Here is an 18,834-nt window from a genome sequence, read left to right as displayed (position 1 = left end):
TGAAGCCAGCTGAATTCCCTATTAATGCTACTGGAGAGGGTGGGCAGAGGACGACAACAACGCCCTCCTGACTGTCCCTGCTAGCCGGAGTGGGATATGCTCCATAAACAATGCCCTCTGCTAGCAGAGAACCTATTGGGATCCTCCTCCAAGGCGGGACCCCTTCCATTCTGGGGGCTCTGAGCCGCCATGTGGCTGTGCAGGTTGTCTGACCAGCAGGGGGCGCAATAGGGCTGTCTGTCTGGAGGCCCTGAGGCCAAGGCTGGTGCCCTGGGGATGGATGGGTATTAAGCACAGCCATCCAACTCTCACTAGCAAGTCTGTATGTGGACGAGGCTTGGGGTGGATAGACCCAGGGAAGGCCAGCACTACCTAAATGACTCAGAGCTGGAGCAGGGGTGGCAGGGGTGACACAAACGCCCTGGTATCTAGGGACCACAACCGACAGGCAGGAGGAGCACTGGGAATCACCATGGAGGCAAGCAGGGAAGCTGCTCTGGGCATGCGCCCTGCTGAGGACTCACTCCTCAAACTTCCCCTCTCGAATATGCTCGAAGGAGAAGGGGAGGAACTTGAAACCGGCTCCAGCGTAGAATTTATTCTGGAATTCCACCCTGGAAAGGAATGGAGAAAAGCTGTCATTTCACAGGGAAAATAAGATAGGGCTGAGTGTGGTGGGCCACACTTCAACTCTGGGAGACAGCTATGGCCATCCAGGGACATAGAGACGCTGTCAAAAAAAAAAAAAAAGTTAAGAGGCTCAGTGGTTAAGTCGTTGCTGCTTGGCAGAGGGCCTGAATTTGGTTCCCAGCACCCACATGGCTGCTCACGACTGCCTGCAACTCCAGCTCCTGCAGATCTGACACCCTCCTCTCGCCTCCGCCATCCCTGCTGGCCTCCCGGGTACACTTGAGAAAGCTCACAGCCCAGGAGCTGCTTTTACTTACTGCATTTTATTTTATGGTGTATGTGTATGCTATGTACACTATGTATGTGGGCACATATGTGCCGCAGCATGTGTGTGGGCATTAGCGGACAACTCCATGGAGACGGTTATCACTTCTACCTTGTGCTGGATAGTTTATGTCAACCTGAGCCAGGCTAGAGTCACTGGAGAGATGAGAATCTTGGCGGGAAGATGCCTCCATGAGATCTGGCTGTAGGCAAGGCCAGAAGGGCATTCTCTTAATTAGTGACTGATGGGAGGGCCCAGCCCACTGTGGGCGGTGCCACCCCTGGGCTGGTGGTCCTGGGTTCTATAAGAAAGCAGTCTGAGCAAGGCATGAGGAGAAAGCCAATGAGCAGCACCCCTCATGGCCTCTCATCGGCGCCATTCTCCACCCTGTTTGTGTTCCCGTCCTTCAGTGACGGACAGTGCTGTGAAGTGTGAGCTAAACAAGCCCTCTCCTCCCCAGGCTGCTGTGGGCACAGGGTTTCATCACAGCAGTGCCAACCCTAGCACACGCCTTTGCAAGGGTTCTGGGAACTGAACTCAGGTCACTGGACTTTCAAGGTAAGCACTGTCATCCACTGAGCCATCTCGCTGACCTGTTTTTATTTACCTTTTAAACTAAAAATAACATTTAAAGTTTATTATGGGGGAGGTCAGAAGTCAACTCTGTGGAGTCCGTTCCCCACTTCCACCTTTCCATGTGTTCCAGGGGCCAAACTCAGGTCACCAGGCTTGAGTGGGAAGACCTTTACCACAGGACCACCTTGCCGTCTCCTCAGGAGCTGCTGTCAGAGCCCAGGCCCACCCTCAGCGAGACTACAGTAAAGGAGACCAGGCTAGCTCGGTCAGCCCTCAGTTGGTTCTCACTTTCTCCTACTGTGCTTGTGCTCAATGCTGTGGCAGCACAGAAAACCCCGCAGGCCAGCAGAAGGTAAGGAGGAAAAGTCTTCCACACCCCTCCCTGGGCCACCCCTAAGGGAAGCCTCCTGGAGAAACTCTGGTTCTGGGTAAACATGACAACCCCTTCCCCCCAAAACCACCAAGAAGGGGAGACTTGGGAGCAACTGCTAAAGGCATTCAGTTCAGAGGAAACTCTGAGGAAGGAGGGGGGCCTGGGGCGGAGTATTCTTCTCAAAGCAAAAATATTCTCCAACCACATAAACATCTGAGAAAGAATTCTTCTCTAGAGACTAAAAGGAAAAGCAAGGAAGGCATTAACTCCCTTCCCAGGCATCGGCAGCCATCCCTGTTAGTCTCCTGGGGGGGGGCGAGGGGGGGCTTTTCCTACTCAGAGGGGCAGGAAAAGTCAGGAGCAAGGCTGCCTGTTTCCTCCCGCACACTCCCCTGGCTGGCAGCCCGGCAGCCAGGCCACCACCAAATATGGACAGAAATACACATGATTCAGAGAAAAAAAGCCAAGCTGTGCAGCAGCATAGTTTCCACTGGGCACCCTGCAACTCTAGCAAGGACAGACAGGGACGGGGCTGTGGTGGGTTCTAGGGACAGGTGACTAAGGCTTTAGGAAGCTTCAAGGCAGCACCTCGGAGGCAGAGGCAGAGGGCCAATCGGGTCTACAGAGTGAGTTCCAGTGTAGCCACAGGCAAGGCTACACAGAGAAACCCTGTCTGGAAAAGCCACACACACACACACACACACACACACACACACACACGCACACACACACACGCTTCAAGGCCTGGAGACTAATCTAGCTCTATTGTTCACTCTTCAGCTTTAGTCATTTAGCTAAAGAAGAGTGGATAGGAGGCGGCCAGTGGTATATCGGAGTCCCAGAGGCCCCGTCAGTTCTGGGGTGCCTGCTTGAGGACACAGTGGGAGAGCTATGGGATGTACCTGTTGGGAGAAGTGAGGAGAACGTTCTGTGCAGACTGGTTGTATGGCGCTTTCTCCTTCCACCCTCGAGGTGTTCTGCAGGGACAGAGCCCAGGCCCCACGGCCTCCCAGGGAAAATGGGACCCAGCAACGGCACTCTGAGCTAACATCAGCTGCAGGATTCCAAGGCCAAGATTAACCCTGCACCACAGTGCTGGCTTCTAAGAAGCTCTTCTGCAAGTCCCAGCCCCAGGGCTGGCTGTGGAGGAGTGTGGCTAGGCCCCTGCTTCTTTCTTACTTTCCCTGTGCTTGGAGGCTTCATGTCAGGTAGGCCGCACTCCTGTCTATCATGGGTATTTCCAACAACTGAACAAAAGATGCGCGTCACTCCTCTTCATAGCCCGAGTGCCGCCACAGTGTCCCAACTCACGCCTCCAGTTCTAGGGACACATTCAGAACTCTGCCTCCCTGGCTGGCCAATCACACACACAGACAGACAATTCTAATTTCCAGGCAAGGCAAATGGAGTCTAAGTTTTGTTATAGGGTCGCCAGGCTGCTTAGCAAGCCCCTGCTTGCCTTTCATGTCTGGGTTGAGAGCAGGGTGTGGTGGTGCACGCCTTTAATCCCAGTACTCAGGAGGCAGAGGCAGGCGGATCGCTGTGAGTTCGAGGCCAGCCTGGTCTACAGAGTGAGACTCTGTCTCAGAAACCAAACCAAACCAAAACCCATGTCTGGGTTGAGGCACAAAAGCTCTGCGGTGTGGGCTGATAGACCAGGTGCTCTGATGCTAGTCTCCCCATCAAAAAGAGCTCAGGGCAGTCCTAACCAAGGATATCTTGGTCTTTTAAAATATTTGTTGTTTCCACAGCGTTTACCATTGTAAGCAAGCCAGGGACACACAGACACACACCCTCACATACAAACGCCCAGCATCTTGGGGTTATCTAGAGGTCAACCTGACTTTACTTCCCACCCGGAGAGTCCTCATCTCAAGCTCTACATACAGAGACGGAAAACAATTTCTCTCTGGCTGCCCCACCCTCTTCCCCCAACCAGGGAAGCGTGTGCTTCCTGAGAAAGTGCAGACCAAAAGTTGCCTTGTGGGGTGAGAGGTGCCCACTTCTGTAAGCTCTCCTGTGGTTCAGCTCAGCCTTGGGGGACTGGCATGCCCAGCCACTGACATGTTCCTAGAACCCAGAGTCTCAGGAGGGCAGTTGGGCTTCTCTGTCACCCGTTCCAGCTTCAGCACTTGGCAAAGGCCATCCCATAAGCCAGGGATGCTGAGAGAGCAAACATGAGTGCTCCCGCCATAGTCCCAGGGAGCTCTTTGCAGGGCCGGGTGAAGGAGGAAGGGGTTGTGGGGCCTCTTTCCTGCCTGGGGGGTTGGGGGTGGGGGGTGGGGGGTGATGGAGGGGGGCAGTCTTGGAAGAGGGCCAGAGCAGCTGCCTCTCTGGCTCTGCCTCCACTCTTTACGTCTCTGTCTGCTGGCTCAGATGTCAGGCGACGCTGTCAACCTAGGACTATTTTCCTGGGTTTTTTTCACAGCGTCACACCACTTCTCACGCCTGCTCCCAGTTCTGTTTCATCAACCACCAACCCAACTGGGAGCACACAGACGTGAGCGTGGACACAGAGGGACTTGTCTCACGGCAACAGTCCCTACGCATCCTCCGATGGCTCGTTACAATCAGGTCCCTGCTTCCGATCTATTTATGGTAGGCACGAATACCAAGAACACTTCACATGGTAGGTGAGAAGAGACACAGGCCAGGAGAAAGAAACTACATTCTCAAATGTCTCCCGCCTCTGACCCACACATATCTCAGACTAGTGGCTTATGCTATCAAATCAAATCAAAATCAAATTAAATGTTTTTTCTTCTCAATTCCATCAAAGAAACTCTGAACATGTGTGTCAGGAAAATACCAGGGAGGAAGTGAGAAGCGTGAAGATGCCTGGGTCTGGTGCCAGGAGTCAGCAGCACTATCCCAGGGCCTTTTGGCAAGGATTACCCACCCCTCACCAAAGGGCCACAGAGCTCAGCTCCCTGCAGCCCTTCATAGACTTCTGCATTTGGCCAGCAGAGGGCACCCATGCACCAATTAAACTTTTAAGTGGTGGCTCAAGGGCCACCCATCCCTCCAAAGCCAGGGTTCTCAAAGTTGCAGGAGGAGGCTTCCTCTTTCTCCTCTTCTATTCAATACTTACACTACCATACAGACAAATAAACAAAGCAACACATGGCATTTCAAGCCTGCCCTTGCAGACCATGCATAACGGGCACTGAGATGGCAGCACATGCCCCCTGTAGGGTCTCCCCGTTCTCTAACCAGCCTAAAAAGTTTGTGTATGGGGCATGCCAGCCAAGTCTCTCCATATAGGGCAACTTCTCAGCCATTGTCTATTATGGTATGTCAGGGCACTTGGGTGTGTACATTATTTTCCATTTTCTCTCTTTGCCACGTGGCTGCTGTCTTTTCTCTTCACACAAGACAAAGCCATGTTCAGAGAGCTCAGGAGGAGCTCCCGGTGAGGTCAGTTTGTCTTAGAAGCCTGCCTTCCATCACCCACCACTTCTCCATACGCCTTAGGAGAATGGACGACACCAAGACACTGTCACTTAAAGGCCATAGGTGAGCCTGAAATCATAGGTGATCTGGCAATAAAACATGGCATCCCAGGCTGCCTTAGCTCCTGAGGGAGGTGAGACCCAAGTCCAGACAGCCTTGTTGATCTGCTGCTGCTGACTGTTCCTCACCCTGCCCAGAGTGGGCGGCAACCGGACTTTACCACAGGCTGGAATCAAGGAGGGGCAGCCATCTTCCCGCAAATTCAGAGCGCAGGAGACACAGATGTGAACAGGAAAGCAAGGAGGTTAAGAGGGCAAGAAAAAGTGAGTCACCAGCGGGGTGGTTACACATACATTCCCTCGGTGGAGTGGCTGAGGAAGTGTGCTGGGTAGAGCTGGCTGATAAACTGGAGAGAGGGTGCCAAGCCAGCGGCTGAAAGCTAGCAGCACTCCCCACCTCCCAGGCTGACAGGAAACAAGCCACTGGGTGCAGAGAGGAGGAGCCGGGAGGGAGAGGAGAGGGCTGCTCAGAGAGAGGCCGGGCCTTCTAGAGCAGCTTTGGAGGGAGGCCTATGTCAGGCACTGCCCACCCGCAACGGTCTCAATCCTCCCCAGAACTTGGCACAGCCGGCTGCAGAATGTTAAAGAAACTTGTGAGGCAGCCAGGAGAGAAAGGTGAGGGCCATGGACAAGAGGCTTCCCCTCCAGTCAGGGCTGGGCAAGCCCTCCTGGAGCTCCGAGACCACCCACACCACCCATCACCTCAGCCAGAGGTTTCTGAGTTTGTGACCCCCTCAGAGTGTGGGGTCCACTAGAGCTTCCCAGGATGCTGAGATTAACCCTTCCCTGAAAGGGAGAATCCTAACAAAAAGGAGTAAATGGAGCCCCAGAGAGGTGGAGCCTGAGGCAGGGCTGCCAGTGAAACCCAGGCTGCCTGGCGTTCAACATAATTACATTTCAGGCATATTTGAGAAATATTCATTTAAAAAGTTATTCACTGTTTATCTGAAACTCAACCAAACTGAGCACCTTGTATTATTAAAGGATTTGAAAATTACAAGAGTGGGCATTTGGAGAGAAGAGGGCAACTTGCAAAAGTTGGCTCTCTCTTCCACCATGTGGATCCAAGTGACTGAACACAAGTTGCCAGGTTTGGTGGCCATGTCGCTAGAATTCTTTGTATTCTTATTTGCTAAACCTGGCAACCCTCATTTAAGGTCATAGTCCCAGCCCAGCCTCTACCTGCTAAACCTGGCAACCCTCATTTGAGGTCATAGTCCCAGCCCAGCCTCTACCTCGCCTATCCTGAGCCATTTTTTCATATAGAGTCACTAAGGGTCACACAGCGCATTAAGGAGAACACACATCATGCCCCTCCCGACCTCTCGCCACCTTTGGAAAAGCTGCTCGGTGTACCTAGCATCCTACCAAACGCAGCACTGGCACCACAGGAAGGGGACAAACTCAGGACTGAGTGCTCTAGAGTTCCTGGATGGGGTCCAGGCCAGAGCTTAAAAGACAGGAGCCAAACAAAACAAAACAAATAGGCCAGAACAAAACAAAAACACCCTCGCACAAACCAAACCCCTGCCCGTGCATGACAGCTCATGCCTGTAATCCTGACACTTGAGAAGCTGAAGAAGAATTCTGAGTTCAAGGCGAGCCTAGCTACATTGTGAGAGGAAACAGACAAGCACATAATAACAACAACAACAACACAAGGCCTACAATTCCCATAGCCCCCCTCAACTCTATAAGCACAACCAAAGCACCAAGGAATACTAAAGCAAGGACGCGGGAGAAGATGAGCTGGGCTTTCCTGTGGCCTTTCCTCAAGGTTCTGTGCCAGGGAAGGTGGGTGTGGTCTTGCAGTAAGAGCTGGGCAAGGGCCAGCTCCTATTCCCTATAGAACAGACTTCTGGTGCCAAGCGAGGGGACTGTCCAATCCCTGTGACCAAGGGAGTGGCCTGCTCCACCCATTGCCCCAGGCCACTCACCAGTGTAACCGCAGTGCATGGAGGAAGGCTGAGAGGCCCTCCATGATCAGCAAGATGGCCACAGTCAGCGTGGCAAAGGCGGTGAAGATGAAAAACAGCGCAAACCCTCCAGCCAGACTCCGGACGTGCAGGCCGATGTGGATCACCATGGTCCAAAGGACTTCTGAAAGCTCTGGGGGGGGGGGGGGAATTACAAGGTGCAGTTGAGTTTAGCAAAAGAGAGGGGTGTGTGAGTCTTGCCGCTTGCTTTGCTGCCACTTACCCAGAGTTCCTTGAGCCCTGTCTCCCTACAGTTTGGGCAGGATCACCACAAGCAGCTAACTGGAGTAGGGGTTGGTGCACCTTATTTGCACTTATTCTTGGATTCCAGAACCTTCCTGCGTTAGCCATGCTGGGGAAGCCCCTGCCTCTCTAAGGGAGTTCCCAGAGAAGTTGAGGGCCCGAGAGAGCACACTTACGTGCATGGGCCAGGCTGAGGGCCCAGAGCCGCAGGTAGGACGCGGTGTTGGAGATGCAGCCCAGGCAGTACTCAATGGTGTGGATGGCCTGGTGGACCATGGTGTCGGCAAAGTCAAACTGGCATGGGAGGAAACCACAGAGGGGATATCAGGCTAGGAAGGGGAGTATGCAGAGTTGAACGGCCCCTGAGGCCCACGCCAGGCCAGGGCATTACATCTCTCATAGCTGACATCTCACCTGTGGAGGGGCTGGGGATACCAGTGTTGACTTTGAGTGGTGATTTCAGGAGTGACCTCCCCTGGCCTGTCTTCCAGCTGGAGCATCCTAAAGCCATCAGCATATTACACTCTCCCCCCCCCCCCCAGACAGGGTTTCTCTGTGTAGCCTTGGCTGTCCTGGACTAACTTAGTTTTAGGCTGATCTTGAAGCTGGAACCCTACCTCCTTGGCCTCCCTTATGCTGGCTTTGCCACCATATCAAGAAGTGCCTATTTTTTTTTTTTAAATACATGTTTATTTTATGTGTAAGACTGTTCACCTGCATGGAGTCTAGAAGAGGGCACTGCATTTTCTAGAACTGGACTTCCAGGTGGGTGTTGGGAATGAACCAGATCGCCTGTAAGAGGACAGCCACCTCTCCAGTCTCAATGTGTATCTTTTTTTTCAGACAAGGTCTGACTGTATAGTTCTGGCTGGCCTAGAACTCACCATATGGGTCTGGCTGGCTTCAAGCTGTCTCAGACTGCTGAGTGCTGTCTTTTTTTTTTTTTTTTTAAAGATTTATTTATTATGTATACAGTATGCATCAGATCACATATAGATGGTTGTGAGCCCCCATGTGGTTGCTGGGAATTGAACTCAGGACCTCTGGAAGAGCAGTCAGTGCTCTTAACCGCTGAGCCATCTCTCCAGCTCCCTGAGTGCTGTCTTTACAAGTGCCTGCCACCATGCCTTTCACACGGTGTATCTTTTTTTAAAAAAATGACTTAATTTTATATTATGTGTATTGGTCTCTTCCCTGCATACATGTCTGTGCACCATGTGCATGCAGTACCTGCAGAGACCAGCAGAATAGAAGTTAAGAGATTGTGCGCCTTCATGTGGGTGCTGGGAATTGAACCAAGGTCCTCTGAAGAGCAGTCAGTGCTCTTGGCTCTTGAGCATTGAACTCTCTCTTTCCAGTTCCACATTGTGGGTTTTTTGTTTTGCTTTGTTTTTATGTTTGCTTTTTGAGGCAAGGTTTCTCTGTGTAGCCCTGGCTGTCCAGGAACTCACACTGTAGACCAGGCTGGCCTTGAACTCACAGAGATTTGCTGTCCTCTAAAGGTGTGAGCCACCACCTCAAGCCACATTGTGTATTCTTTCTTTCTTTTTTGAGACAGGGTCTCTCTGTGTAGCCTTGGTTGTCCTGGACTCGATTTGTAGACCAGGCTGGCCTCAAACTCACAGCGATCCACCTGCCTCTGCCTCTGAAGTGCTGGGATTAAAGGCGTGCGCCACCACGCCTGGCTCACACTGCGTATTTTAATGAGACTTTTTTCTTTCTTTTTAAAGATTTATTTATTTATTTTATGTACATGAGTGCCCACCAGAAGAGGGCATCAGATCACATTACAGATGGTTGTGAGCCACCATGTGGTTGCTGGGAATTGAACTCAGGACCTCTGGAAGACCAGTCAGTGCTCTTAGCCTCTGAGCCATGTCTCCAGCTCAATGAGACTCTGTTTAACAACCCTTTGTCTCCCTGATGGGCTCTGATTTCCTCAGTAGGGTATAGGGAGTCAAGAACACTGTCTTACCACTGCTCTCTCCTGTTGCTGTGATTAAGGACCCTGACAAGAGCAACTGAGGGGAGAAAGGTTTATTTGGCTCACTTTTTCAGGTGTGCTGGTCATGGTGGGGAAGTCGAGGCAGCAGGCACTTGAAGCCGCTAGTCACATCACAGCCACAGGCAAGGAGCAGAGAGTGATGTGTACCTGTGCTGCTTGCTCTCGGCCTTTTATTCAGTGCAGGGCTCCAAGCCCAGGGAGCGGCAGCACCTACTCCTAAGCTGGGTCTTCCCCCCTCAGTCGACAGAACAGTCCTAACCCACTCACAGGCATGGCCAGAAGCCTGCCTCACAGCTGACTCCAGGTTCTGTCAGGTTGATGCATTAACATACAGACTGATGCATTAACATACAGACTGAGAGAGAGACGGCCCACACTGGAGACCATAAGGACCTGCCAGTGGGCCTGGCCCAGCTGATCCCTGCCTTATATTGGAGGGCCTCTGCAGAGAGCATGGCAGAGACAGGCAGGGAGCTCCTTCTACACTGAGCTCCACAGCTTCCTTCCTTCCTCCTCCTAGCCTTCGGAGATCTAGATAACTTCCTTTAGAAACTTAGCTAAAAGTCCACAAATTACTACATGAGAGCTAACTGGGAAATACTGTAGGTGTGGCTGGCGTGGTGGCTCGCTCCTGTGGTAAGTCACTCCTGTGGTGACTCACGCTGTAATCCCAGCACTGAGGAGGCTCAGGTGGGAGGACCATGAGCTTGAAGACAGCCTGGACAACACAGTGGGACCCTGGCTCCAAAAACCTGAAACAAGTTTGCCAGGGAGCTGAGGGTAGAGCAGCACAGCTGGAGCACCTGGCTAGCACGCCCTGGGTTCAGTCTTTCTGTGCTGCACCAAAGGGGAGGGGGCAGGTAGAGCTCATGTCTGGAAGAAGTTCTTTAGAGTCCACTTTTAGGAGCAGTTCTCTGGACTTCTAGAAGGCTTAGGTGGAGAAACCAAGAAGTCCACCTAGACCAGGTCATGGTTTTCTTTCTGACATTGTTTCTCAGAGCCCAGCTCAGGGCTGCGATGAGCCTTTGGGCTCCCGAGGCTCCGTCAGCCTCCCCTTCCCCTTGTGCCTCGGCCTGTCTTAGGCTAGAGTTTCTATACTGTATTAAGAGGCTGCTAATCCTGTGGGTTTCTGGGCTTTTCACTCTTCAAGCCTCTTACTCTGAAAATAAGGAGCCCTTGTTACCCTGAGCTACCTCAGTCCAGCAATACTGAAAGAGCTCTTCCCAAGCTCGGCTGAGTGGGCTACCGTGGAAGAAGCAGACCTGGTCTTTAGTCCTGAGCTCCGTGAAAGTACGGCCCAGCACACTACAGTGCCCTTGCCTCCAGGCTGTGCCCCTCTCTCATCCAATGGGGTTTCAGCAGTGCCCATGCACCTCAGCTTCACTTCTCTGATAGCTCCTTGTCGCTCTCTGCCAACGCCTCCTCTCATGAGTTCCCCCACTGCCACATCAGCTCCGGCAGAGCTGAACCACTGCTGATCATGGGCTGGATTTTTTTTAATGCTGTAGGTGGTGGTGGGTCTGCCCCTCCTCCTCTCCCCCAGCCTGCAGACAGTCCTGCTTAGCCAGCCTCAGCTCAGGAGGAATTCCCTAAGGGAATCCTTTCCTGCACTCTTTCCAACATCACCCCAGTGCCTGTCAGGTGCCCTTCAGGGCTCCCACAGTGTCCTGAACACACGCCCATCACAGTGTCTGTCACCAGACCATCTCCCTACCTTGTCTGGAGGATCCTTGAAGGCAAGAACTATTTTTCTTCTCTCCGTTTCTATAGCACTGAACACAGTGCTTGCCACTGAGGGTGTGTGACTGGGCAGGTGGGTGGGTGGGGATGAACTGATGAATGCAGCTGGTGAGGAGACACAGCGGGAGAGGGGCCACTGACCCTTGCTGAATGCTTACAGCCTTCAAGGATTTCCCAGCATTCAAGGAGCCTGGGTCTGGGTTGGACCTGGATTGAGTGCCTCCTAGAGTAGGGGGCATAGCTGCCCTGCCTGGGATAAACATGTGATTACATCCCCGCAATGTGTGGAATCGCAGAAGTAAGCTGCACTGCTTTTTAAGAATCTGCTTTGTTTGAAATCATTACGTAATATCAGTTATCTAAATTTGGCTGTGGAGAATCAATGTCGGACAAAGACAAAGTTATAACTATGGCAGAAGCCAGGGAGAGCTAATTCCCTGAGTATGTTCGTGGACGGGGACTGTGCCACAGCCCATCTTCTTGACTGTCCTCTCCCAGGGACATGGCTACAAATGAGGACACTGGCACTACAACACCCTGCTGTTGCTGCAGGTACTGGTACGTAATGAGGTAGACATTTGGAAAGCAGTATTGCTGGAGGAGGGGATTCTGGGAGAGGGACGGGCTCCTCGGCAACATGGACTCTCATCCACCCCCCTCAACCATGCCAGGCCGCTCAGCCAGCAGCTACGCACAGACAGCTGGTGCAGGAGGTGAGGTTGTTGCTGACACAGGCAAGGGAGTCTGTCCAGCCCTCAGGGAGACCAGAGCTGACTGTCTGGACACAGACCAGCAAAGGTTTTCCCACGGCCATGCTGGGTCCCTTGGAGAGACCAGGAGAGGGAAGGGAACGGTTCGTAGGTACAGGTATGTTAGAGAGAAGTTTAGGAGAAAGGTGCAAACAGTGCAGCAAGGCCCTCTTAAAAACCTTTCTCAGAACTTGAGTGTTGGTAACTGAGTTACGGCCGAGCTATAGGGCCAGGGACTCTAAACATGGCCTGAACATTTAGCTTTCCTTCCCCTCTATTCTTGATGTACTGCTTAACATAGGAAGGCCTTTCATGCAGATGGACTTCCTTTCCCTGGGCTTTCCTGAGAGGCCAAGCTCGTTTTTTGAAAGCCAGTTACTTCTCAACCAGGTCATGCAGAGCTAGGACTGCGTCCAAGCAAGGGTCTTGTGGCCCTACTGGAGCACCACCAAGCTGATGGGGGCAGCGGGAGAGGCTGCATTTCAGACAGGAGGAAGGGTAAGCTTAGCTTGCAAACACTCAGAGGGGCAAGGTGGGAACCACTAGCCCCGGTGGCAGAGCAACCAACACATCACAGGAGAGGAAGGTGGAGGCCCGTGGGACTTAACCCCGGGGGCAGTGACTTCAAGAATGCCAGTACAGACATTGCTTGCAGCTTCTTCAAAGCCAGTTTCAGACGTATTAGATCAGCAGTCAACAACACAAGGACAGAGGTGACCGACAGGAGATGCAGTGAATGGAGGTGAGCTGTTTCAGAATGCAGGCTCACAAATCGGTTAGAGATGGCCAGTGAGATGCAGGATGCACGGCGTCATGTGATGGCCCCAGGGTGCAGTAGGGTTGGCAGAGTGAGCACAAGGATGGGAAAAGAGAAGCCCCAGATAGACATGAAGGCTCTGGTCTTACCACTTCGTCCTCGGTAGGCTTGAAAACACAAATTCACACTTAGTGGGAAGCTGTGCCACACACCCGGTCACAAGCTATGAGCACGCATTACTGACTGTTTGTGGGGGGAGGCTGGTTCATGGGGATAACATGTTGGAGGCACTCTTCGTTAGGATAGACATAAAAGGAAATTTAAGATACGTATTTTTAAAGGCACCCCAACACTTGCAATTAAAAAACAAAAAAGCATAGTCAAAGTGGCCAGACTGAAAAACCCAACCTAGGTCCTTGTTGCTATTTTATTTGCTTAAAAAAAAAAAAAATCAGGTGAGAGTTAGTAGCTCAGCTTGGAGTGGAGGCACTGTGCCACGAATGCTCAGGCAAGGAGAATGTATTTTAAATAGCTGACATTGGGAGTAGAGTCAAAAGCAAAGGCCTGATTCCTTCCCACTCTCACTTGAAAACAAAGACAGATAAGCAATTTTTAAAAAGCTCTTTAAAAACAAACACAACCCCCGGGATGAAGAACACATCAATGGGGTTGGCCTTAAAAAGAAGCATTGGTACAGCGGGTAAGCAGTGTGCGTAAGGACTCTTGGGAGGATGAAGAAGCTAGCCTGAAGGTTAACAAGAGGTGAGATGCTGGGCGCTGCCCGTGTGGAGGAGAACAGTTAGTAACTAAGGCCACATGCAGTGTGCCACAGACCTGAGGAGTTCAAGAAGAGCAGAGCAAAGCTGCGTGGGCTCTGTGGCCACACCTGGAGATTAGAGCGGGCCCCCACAGGGCAAGCTGTGGCATCCCAAGCAGGCCCGACAGTGGCCCATCATTAGTAGTTTGATTTTTCAAGGAGTTGATTGAGTAAGCCTCTTAGGAAACAAGACTGGAGCTGCCCGAGGTAGGAGAGGGAGTCCACACCACTGGCTCTTACCTCTTCTGCGTCCTCTGAATGGGTGGAGAGCTGGTCATGCTGAATAATCTCAGCATCCTCCTCTGTCGGTCCGTTGCCCACCCTGATCCCACCAAAGTTGAGAGTTCCCTACACAGATGAACAGAAAGAGCAGTATTTGCCTGGGCTTTACTGTGGCACTCTGTGAGGTGGGGAAGGGCGATGGTTAGTACACACAATCCTTAAAAAGGCATACATCCTATCAACAAAAGCAACAGCCACTGATGGGACAGGCTAGGTAAAAACAAGGCACTGTCCCACCCCAGCTACCACCGTTCTGGACCCCACGAGTGGCAGCCTGCTTTAGCATCTCATCCAGCGACACCAAGACGAAGCAACCTTGCCTTGGTCAATGCTAACAGAGCTCTCTGTGAGTGAGAAGCTGAGCACGGACACCAACAGGCTCAAGCTGTGAAGGCTGCGAGGGCCTGAGTGTGGCTGAAACTGAAGATGAGGTGGGGTGTGAGGGGACAGATGGCAGCGGATGACATGATGGCGATACCCTGGTCTGATGTGTTCACAACAGGAGCCCAAGAGAGAGTTCCAGCAACCTCTACCAGCAATGCACCAGGGCTGTCTAGGAACAAAGGACTCCCTAGGTCTGGGAAGACAAAATAAAACAACATCCTAACAGATGCTCATTTGTTAAAGAATGCTGAGTTTTAACAATGGAAAGTAGAGCAGAGACCCCTTTCCATCAGAGTGAAAGGGGCTTAGGAAGTGGCCCTGGACCATTTACCGTGGGTTTCAGCAACCCAAAGCTGGAGGACTGCCTGCCTGCACCTGGGCTTTTCCAGAAAGCTTGACCAATGTGTAAACAGAGCTGGGAACTTCCCTGTGGTCCCCCTCCTCAGCTCCATTTTTTGGGGCACCTCTTTTCTACAGCTCACTGGCCAGTGCAGACCCTAGCGTTTGTATAGGTAGACTGCCTTTTTCTTGTAGCAGTTCTCCTACAAGGCCGGTCACAGAAGCTGCTACAGGGGATCACTTTGGATGCTACCCTCTCCCCTGAGTAGCCCTGGCTGTCCTGAAACTTACTTTGTAGACCAGGCTATCCTCAAACTCAGAGATCTGCCTGCCTCTGCCTCCTGAGTACTGGGACTAAAGGCACAAGCCACTGTGCCTCGCTGAAAGCTATGTTTTCAATAGATTCTCAAATACTATCCCCAGAAACACATACTTATTAGGTCTGGGGTAGGGTACAGGAAAGCATTGCTCAAAAATGGTATAATCGTTGTGAAGGGTACACCAAAACAAAAAACAACAACAACAACAACAACAACAAAAACAAAAAAAAAACAAAAAACAAAAAAACAAAAACAAAACAACAACAAAAACCCATTGCACCCTTGAAGATTTAACAGTCACATTGCTAGGACACCTATGCCTACAAAATCCAGGAAGACACATATATGCATCAGGGTATTCTATGCAACACTGTTTAAAACAGCAAACAGCTGGAGCAATCACCACAATTACTGACAACGCATCATCGACAATGATTATGTAATTTGAGCAGATCCAATGGACTCTAGGCAATGCTAGGTACCATAAAAAGCCTGGCACCTACTATGGAAACAACCTCTAGGAACCACTGAGAGGCAGGAGTGATTCAGTTTAAAGCAGTTCCGGATACATCAGTCTCCTTCTCCTTCTGCAGACACATGTCTGCATGTGTATCAGCAGATGATTGACATGAGCTGAAGCAAAGCCTCTACCTGGCAGCCACGCCCTGCAGGAGGAGCGTGCTGGGGACTGAGGCTTCTTGGTTAGGAGCCCACTGTTTCTCCAAAAAGTGTGCCCACTGTCGTCTGCTTGCTCTTCTTCCTCTCCCTTCCCTTCCTTCCTTCCTTAGCTCAGTGGGCATCACTGAATTCTGGGCCACCTTACTTTTTCTTCTGCTCATCTGGTTTAATGCCCAGATAGTCTACCAGGTGATTCTGATATGCAGTCTGATTTGGGAACCCCTGCCACCTAAGCTCTTCCAGGTTGGGCACAGATGACACCGAGCTATCAAAAGGAGGACAAAGGGCACATGGGAGACCCCACTGTCTCTTGGCCTGGGTCATACAGGGCAGAGGAAGAAAGGTTCAGAACTCAAAATGCCCCAGAGGCCATGCCTGAAGGTTTTCCTAGACAGCAGAAGAAATGAGAACGGACAAGTCAGACTCTAATGATACCCTGCAGCGCACAGGGAACAAGTTACAGGATGGAGAAGAGACACACACTGGCGAAGACAAGAAAGGGTAGGCTGAGCGTTGACAACTGAGGAGACAGGCAAGGCAGAAGCAGATCTGTGTTCACAGCCTCAGCCCTGTGTCAAAGGCTCCTTCCTGGAAGGTGGGCATCCTGACATTGTTGGGGTGCCCTTCAGAAAGAGATGCAGCTACAGAACCAGTGGCTAAGCAGAGCCTGACAATGGGAACATTTCCAGACAAGGAGGGGTTCACTGGAGCTTATCATAGAAGACGGCGCCACGCTTATAGGCCTTGAGAACTCAGATGACCCTTATAATGCCAAGACAGCAGCAAGAAAACTATGTGGAAAGAAAATCAATGCTGAGCAGTGTGTGCCCTTACTTGAAAATTAAAGTTTTATCTGGCATAAATATGCACTTTTCCTTAAAGCAGTATGTGCTAATAGCGCAATCCTAACCACAAAGACTGAAAACCTGGAATCGTGGACTGGATAGACACTGGTGCATTCTAAGATTCTGGTAAGAAGATGGTTTTTTGAGGACAAATGCTCAAATGCCTGACATTCAAAGCACTGTCACCGAATGACAACTTAGTATCAGAAGAGGGGTGGTCCAGACCGATGGCTCTGATTGCTATGACAGATGTGCAGCATGCAGAAGACACATGAGAAGGGGGGGCTCAGGAAAGCAGTGGCTCCTGCATGCCAATAAGGGAAAGAGATACAGGCTTTCTCTAAAGAGGGCAAGTCAAGCTGAAGACTCACCAATCACAGGGCAAAGGAGCCTTTGAGGAAGGGCTTGCGAGGACAGAGACATCCATGGAGGCTCTGAGCCCCTCTTGCCTCTGAGCCAAAAACTCACTTCAGATACGGCCACAAAATACAGACACAAAAGGGATGAGTCCAAAAGCTGCTGTCTTGGAGTAAGACAATGGGGCTTGATACGGAGAAACAGCAGCCACTTGGCTCCCAAGGGTAGGATTGTACTTACACATCTGGACAGAAACTTAGTAGGCCAGTAAAGATGACACTTGAATCTATTCCTAAGAGGTGGATGGCTCCTCTGTCATCGTCTCAGTGGGCAACAAGGGTACCCTTCTTGAGAGCACACGTCCCACGCTCTTGACAGTGTTAAAAAAGAATTCGGCTGCACTGTTTGTCACCTCTTTAGACGCACATTTGTGCTTTGCTGGGGTTAATTGACTCACTGTTGCAGCCGACGCTGCCTCTAGTCCCTGCTGGCTCGGGGTTGGGCTGACTGGGGCCTCCACGGGTTGCCCTTCCTGATAGTGAATGGGAGAAAAGAAGAAGGGGGAGAGAACGAAAGAGGGAGGGGGAGAGATGGGGAGGGGGGACGAATGGAGGGCACATGAAAGGATGAAGATGGTCAGAGAAGGGAGAAGGAGGGTCTTGTAACTCGGCTGCTCCCCCACGGGAGGGATCGTCTCACAGCCATGGGAATCATGCAGCAACATCTCTTGGGGTTTCCCAGGCAGTGCAGTAAGTAAGCGTTATCGGATAGCCAGAAATTACACGCGGTATCGAACATTTGCCAAGCTTAGCTTTGTGTGTATGTGTAGAGCTGGGATACACACACACGTTAGGTAAACACCTGTATGTGCATACGCTGCTCTTTAAAAGAAGAAGACGTAAGAGCCGGTGTGCTTTCAATCAGACCCTTTCCCAGGCGTTCTGGTCAGTCATAGTCTCATTTTAAAAGAACAATGACTTCGTGCCAGTCCTGTGGCTGCCCAGGCAAACCCCCTGAGTGGGTTCTCCGTCTGCAGCTCCTCTAACCTTGTTCTGGCTGCATCTAGACAGGCCCAGGCCTGGCCTGAGCCGAGGAGAGCACGAGCAGGAAATCCCGACCAGGAAAGGTAAGAACATGACTCGTTCTCTCCAATGCAGGGGTCTGAGCAGTAAGTATGGAGTTCTCTGACATTGGCAGGCCTGGGGTTCATGCTCATATCTAACACAGATGCATTCTAAGAACACATGCATGTGTGCACAATCAATTACATCCTCTGAGGAACGGGCTCAGTCTTAGACAACCAAAACTCTGGTAGCCTTCAGCCATGGAAGCATACTCACCAAATGCTTCTTCCTCAGATACTGATGGCGGAGGATCAGTGGCTTAAACAGCAGCATCCAAGGGACACAGAGCATCGCGACTACTATGAGGAAGCACTGGATGCCTTTCTGCCGAGGGAGAGACAATGGACATCACAAAGTCTATTAGTCAAACTATAGCACAAAGTTCATCCCAAAACAATACTTTCTTATTGGTCTATGAACAGTATCTAGTTTCTCTAAATAATGATCAGGTGCTATGAAACAGCCAGCAACTGTCCCATAAAATGGTAGTTTTAAATTCTGCCCCCTCTCACTCATCTAATTGTTGGAGACAGGGTCTCACTATGTAGCTCGCCTTGGCTTGGAATTCACTAGGTAGCACAGGCTTGCCTAGATCCCTGGCCCCTCCCACCTCAGCCTTCTGAGTCCTAGGATTACAGGCCTGTGGCACTCAGCCCTACAAATTCTATCTTTTATAGAATCATAAGAGCTAAGAGGGATGGGGGATGGGGGAGTTGACTATCTGGTGCTATAATATGGTTCGTACTTATGACAGTGCTAACGAGAGCCATGAATTACAGATCAGTGTTTTCAGGCTTTCTTC

At 51.3% G+C, this 18,834-nt stretch overlaps 1 protein-coding gene across 5 annotated transcripts in view; it reads right to left on the bottom strand.

Moving 5' to 3' along the window:
• Positions 1-377: 377 nt before the first annotated feature.
• Positions 378-18,834, bottom strand: part of ATP6V0A1 (ATPase H+ transporting V0 subunit a1) — a 55,964-nt gene continuing 37,507 nt past the window's right edge. For 2 of the 5 annotated variants that reach the window (XM_084748769.1, XM_084748771.1), the window contains exons 17-22: positions 18,249-18,356; positions 13,944-14,051; positions 13,036-13,053; positions 7,812-7,929; positions 7,354-7,525; positions 378-614 (exon numbers count right to left, since the gene is read on the bottom strand). In XM_084748769.1, the coding sequence (XP_084604895.1) occupies positions 521-614; positions 7,354-7,525; positions 7,812-7,929; positions 13,036-13,053; positions 13,944-14,051; positions 18,249-18,356 (618 nt within the window). In that variant the 3' untranslated portion in view covers positions 378-520. Of the gene's footprint in view, positions 615-7,353; positions 7,526-7,811; positions 7,930-13,035; positions 13,054-13,943; positions 14,052-17,365; positions 17,441-18,248; positions 18,357-18,834 lie in introns of all 5 variants that reach the window. The other 3 variants (XM_084748770.1, XM_084748772.1, XM_084748773.1) reach the window with 2 other exon arrangements.

This window comes from Acomys minous (assembly GCF_964271855.1).
Source record: "Acomys minous genome assembly, chromosome: 12".
Lineage (NCBI taxonomy): Eukaryota > Metazoa > Chordata > Mammalia > Rodentia > Muridae > Acomys > Acomys minous.
This window is presented reverse-complemented; position numbering and strand designations above follow the sequence as displayed.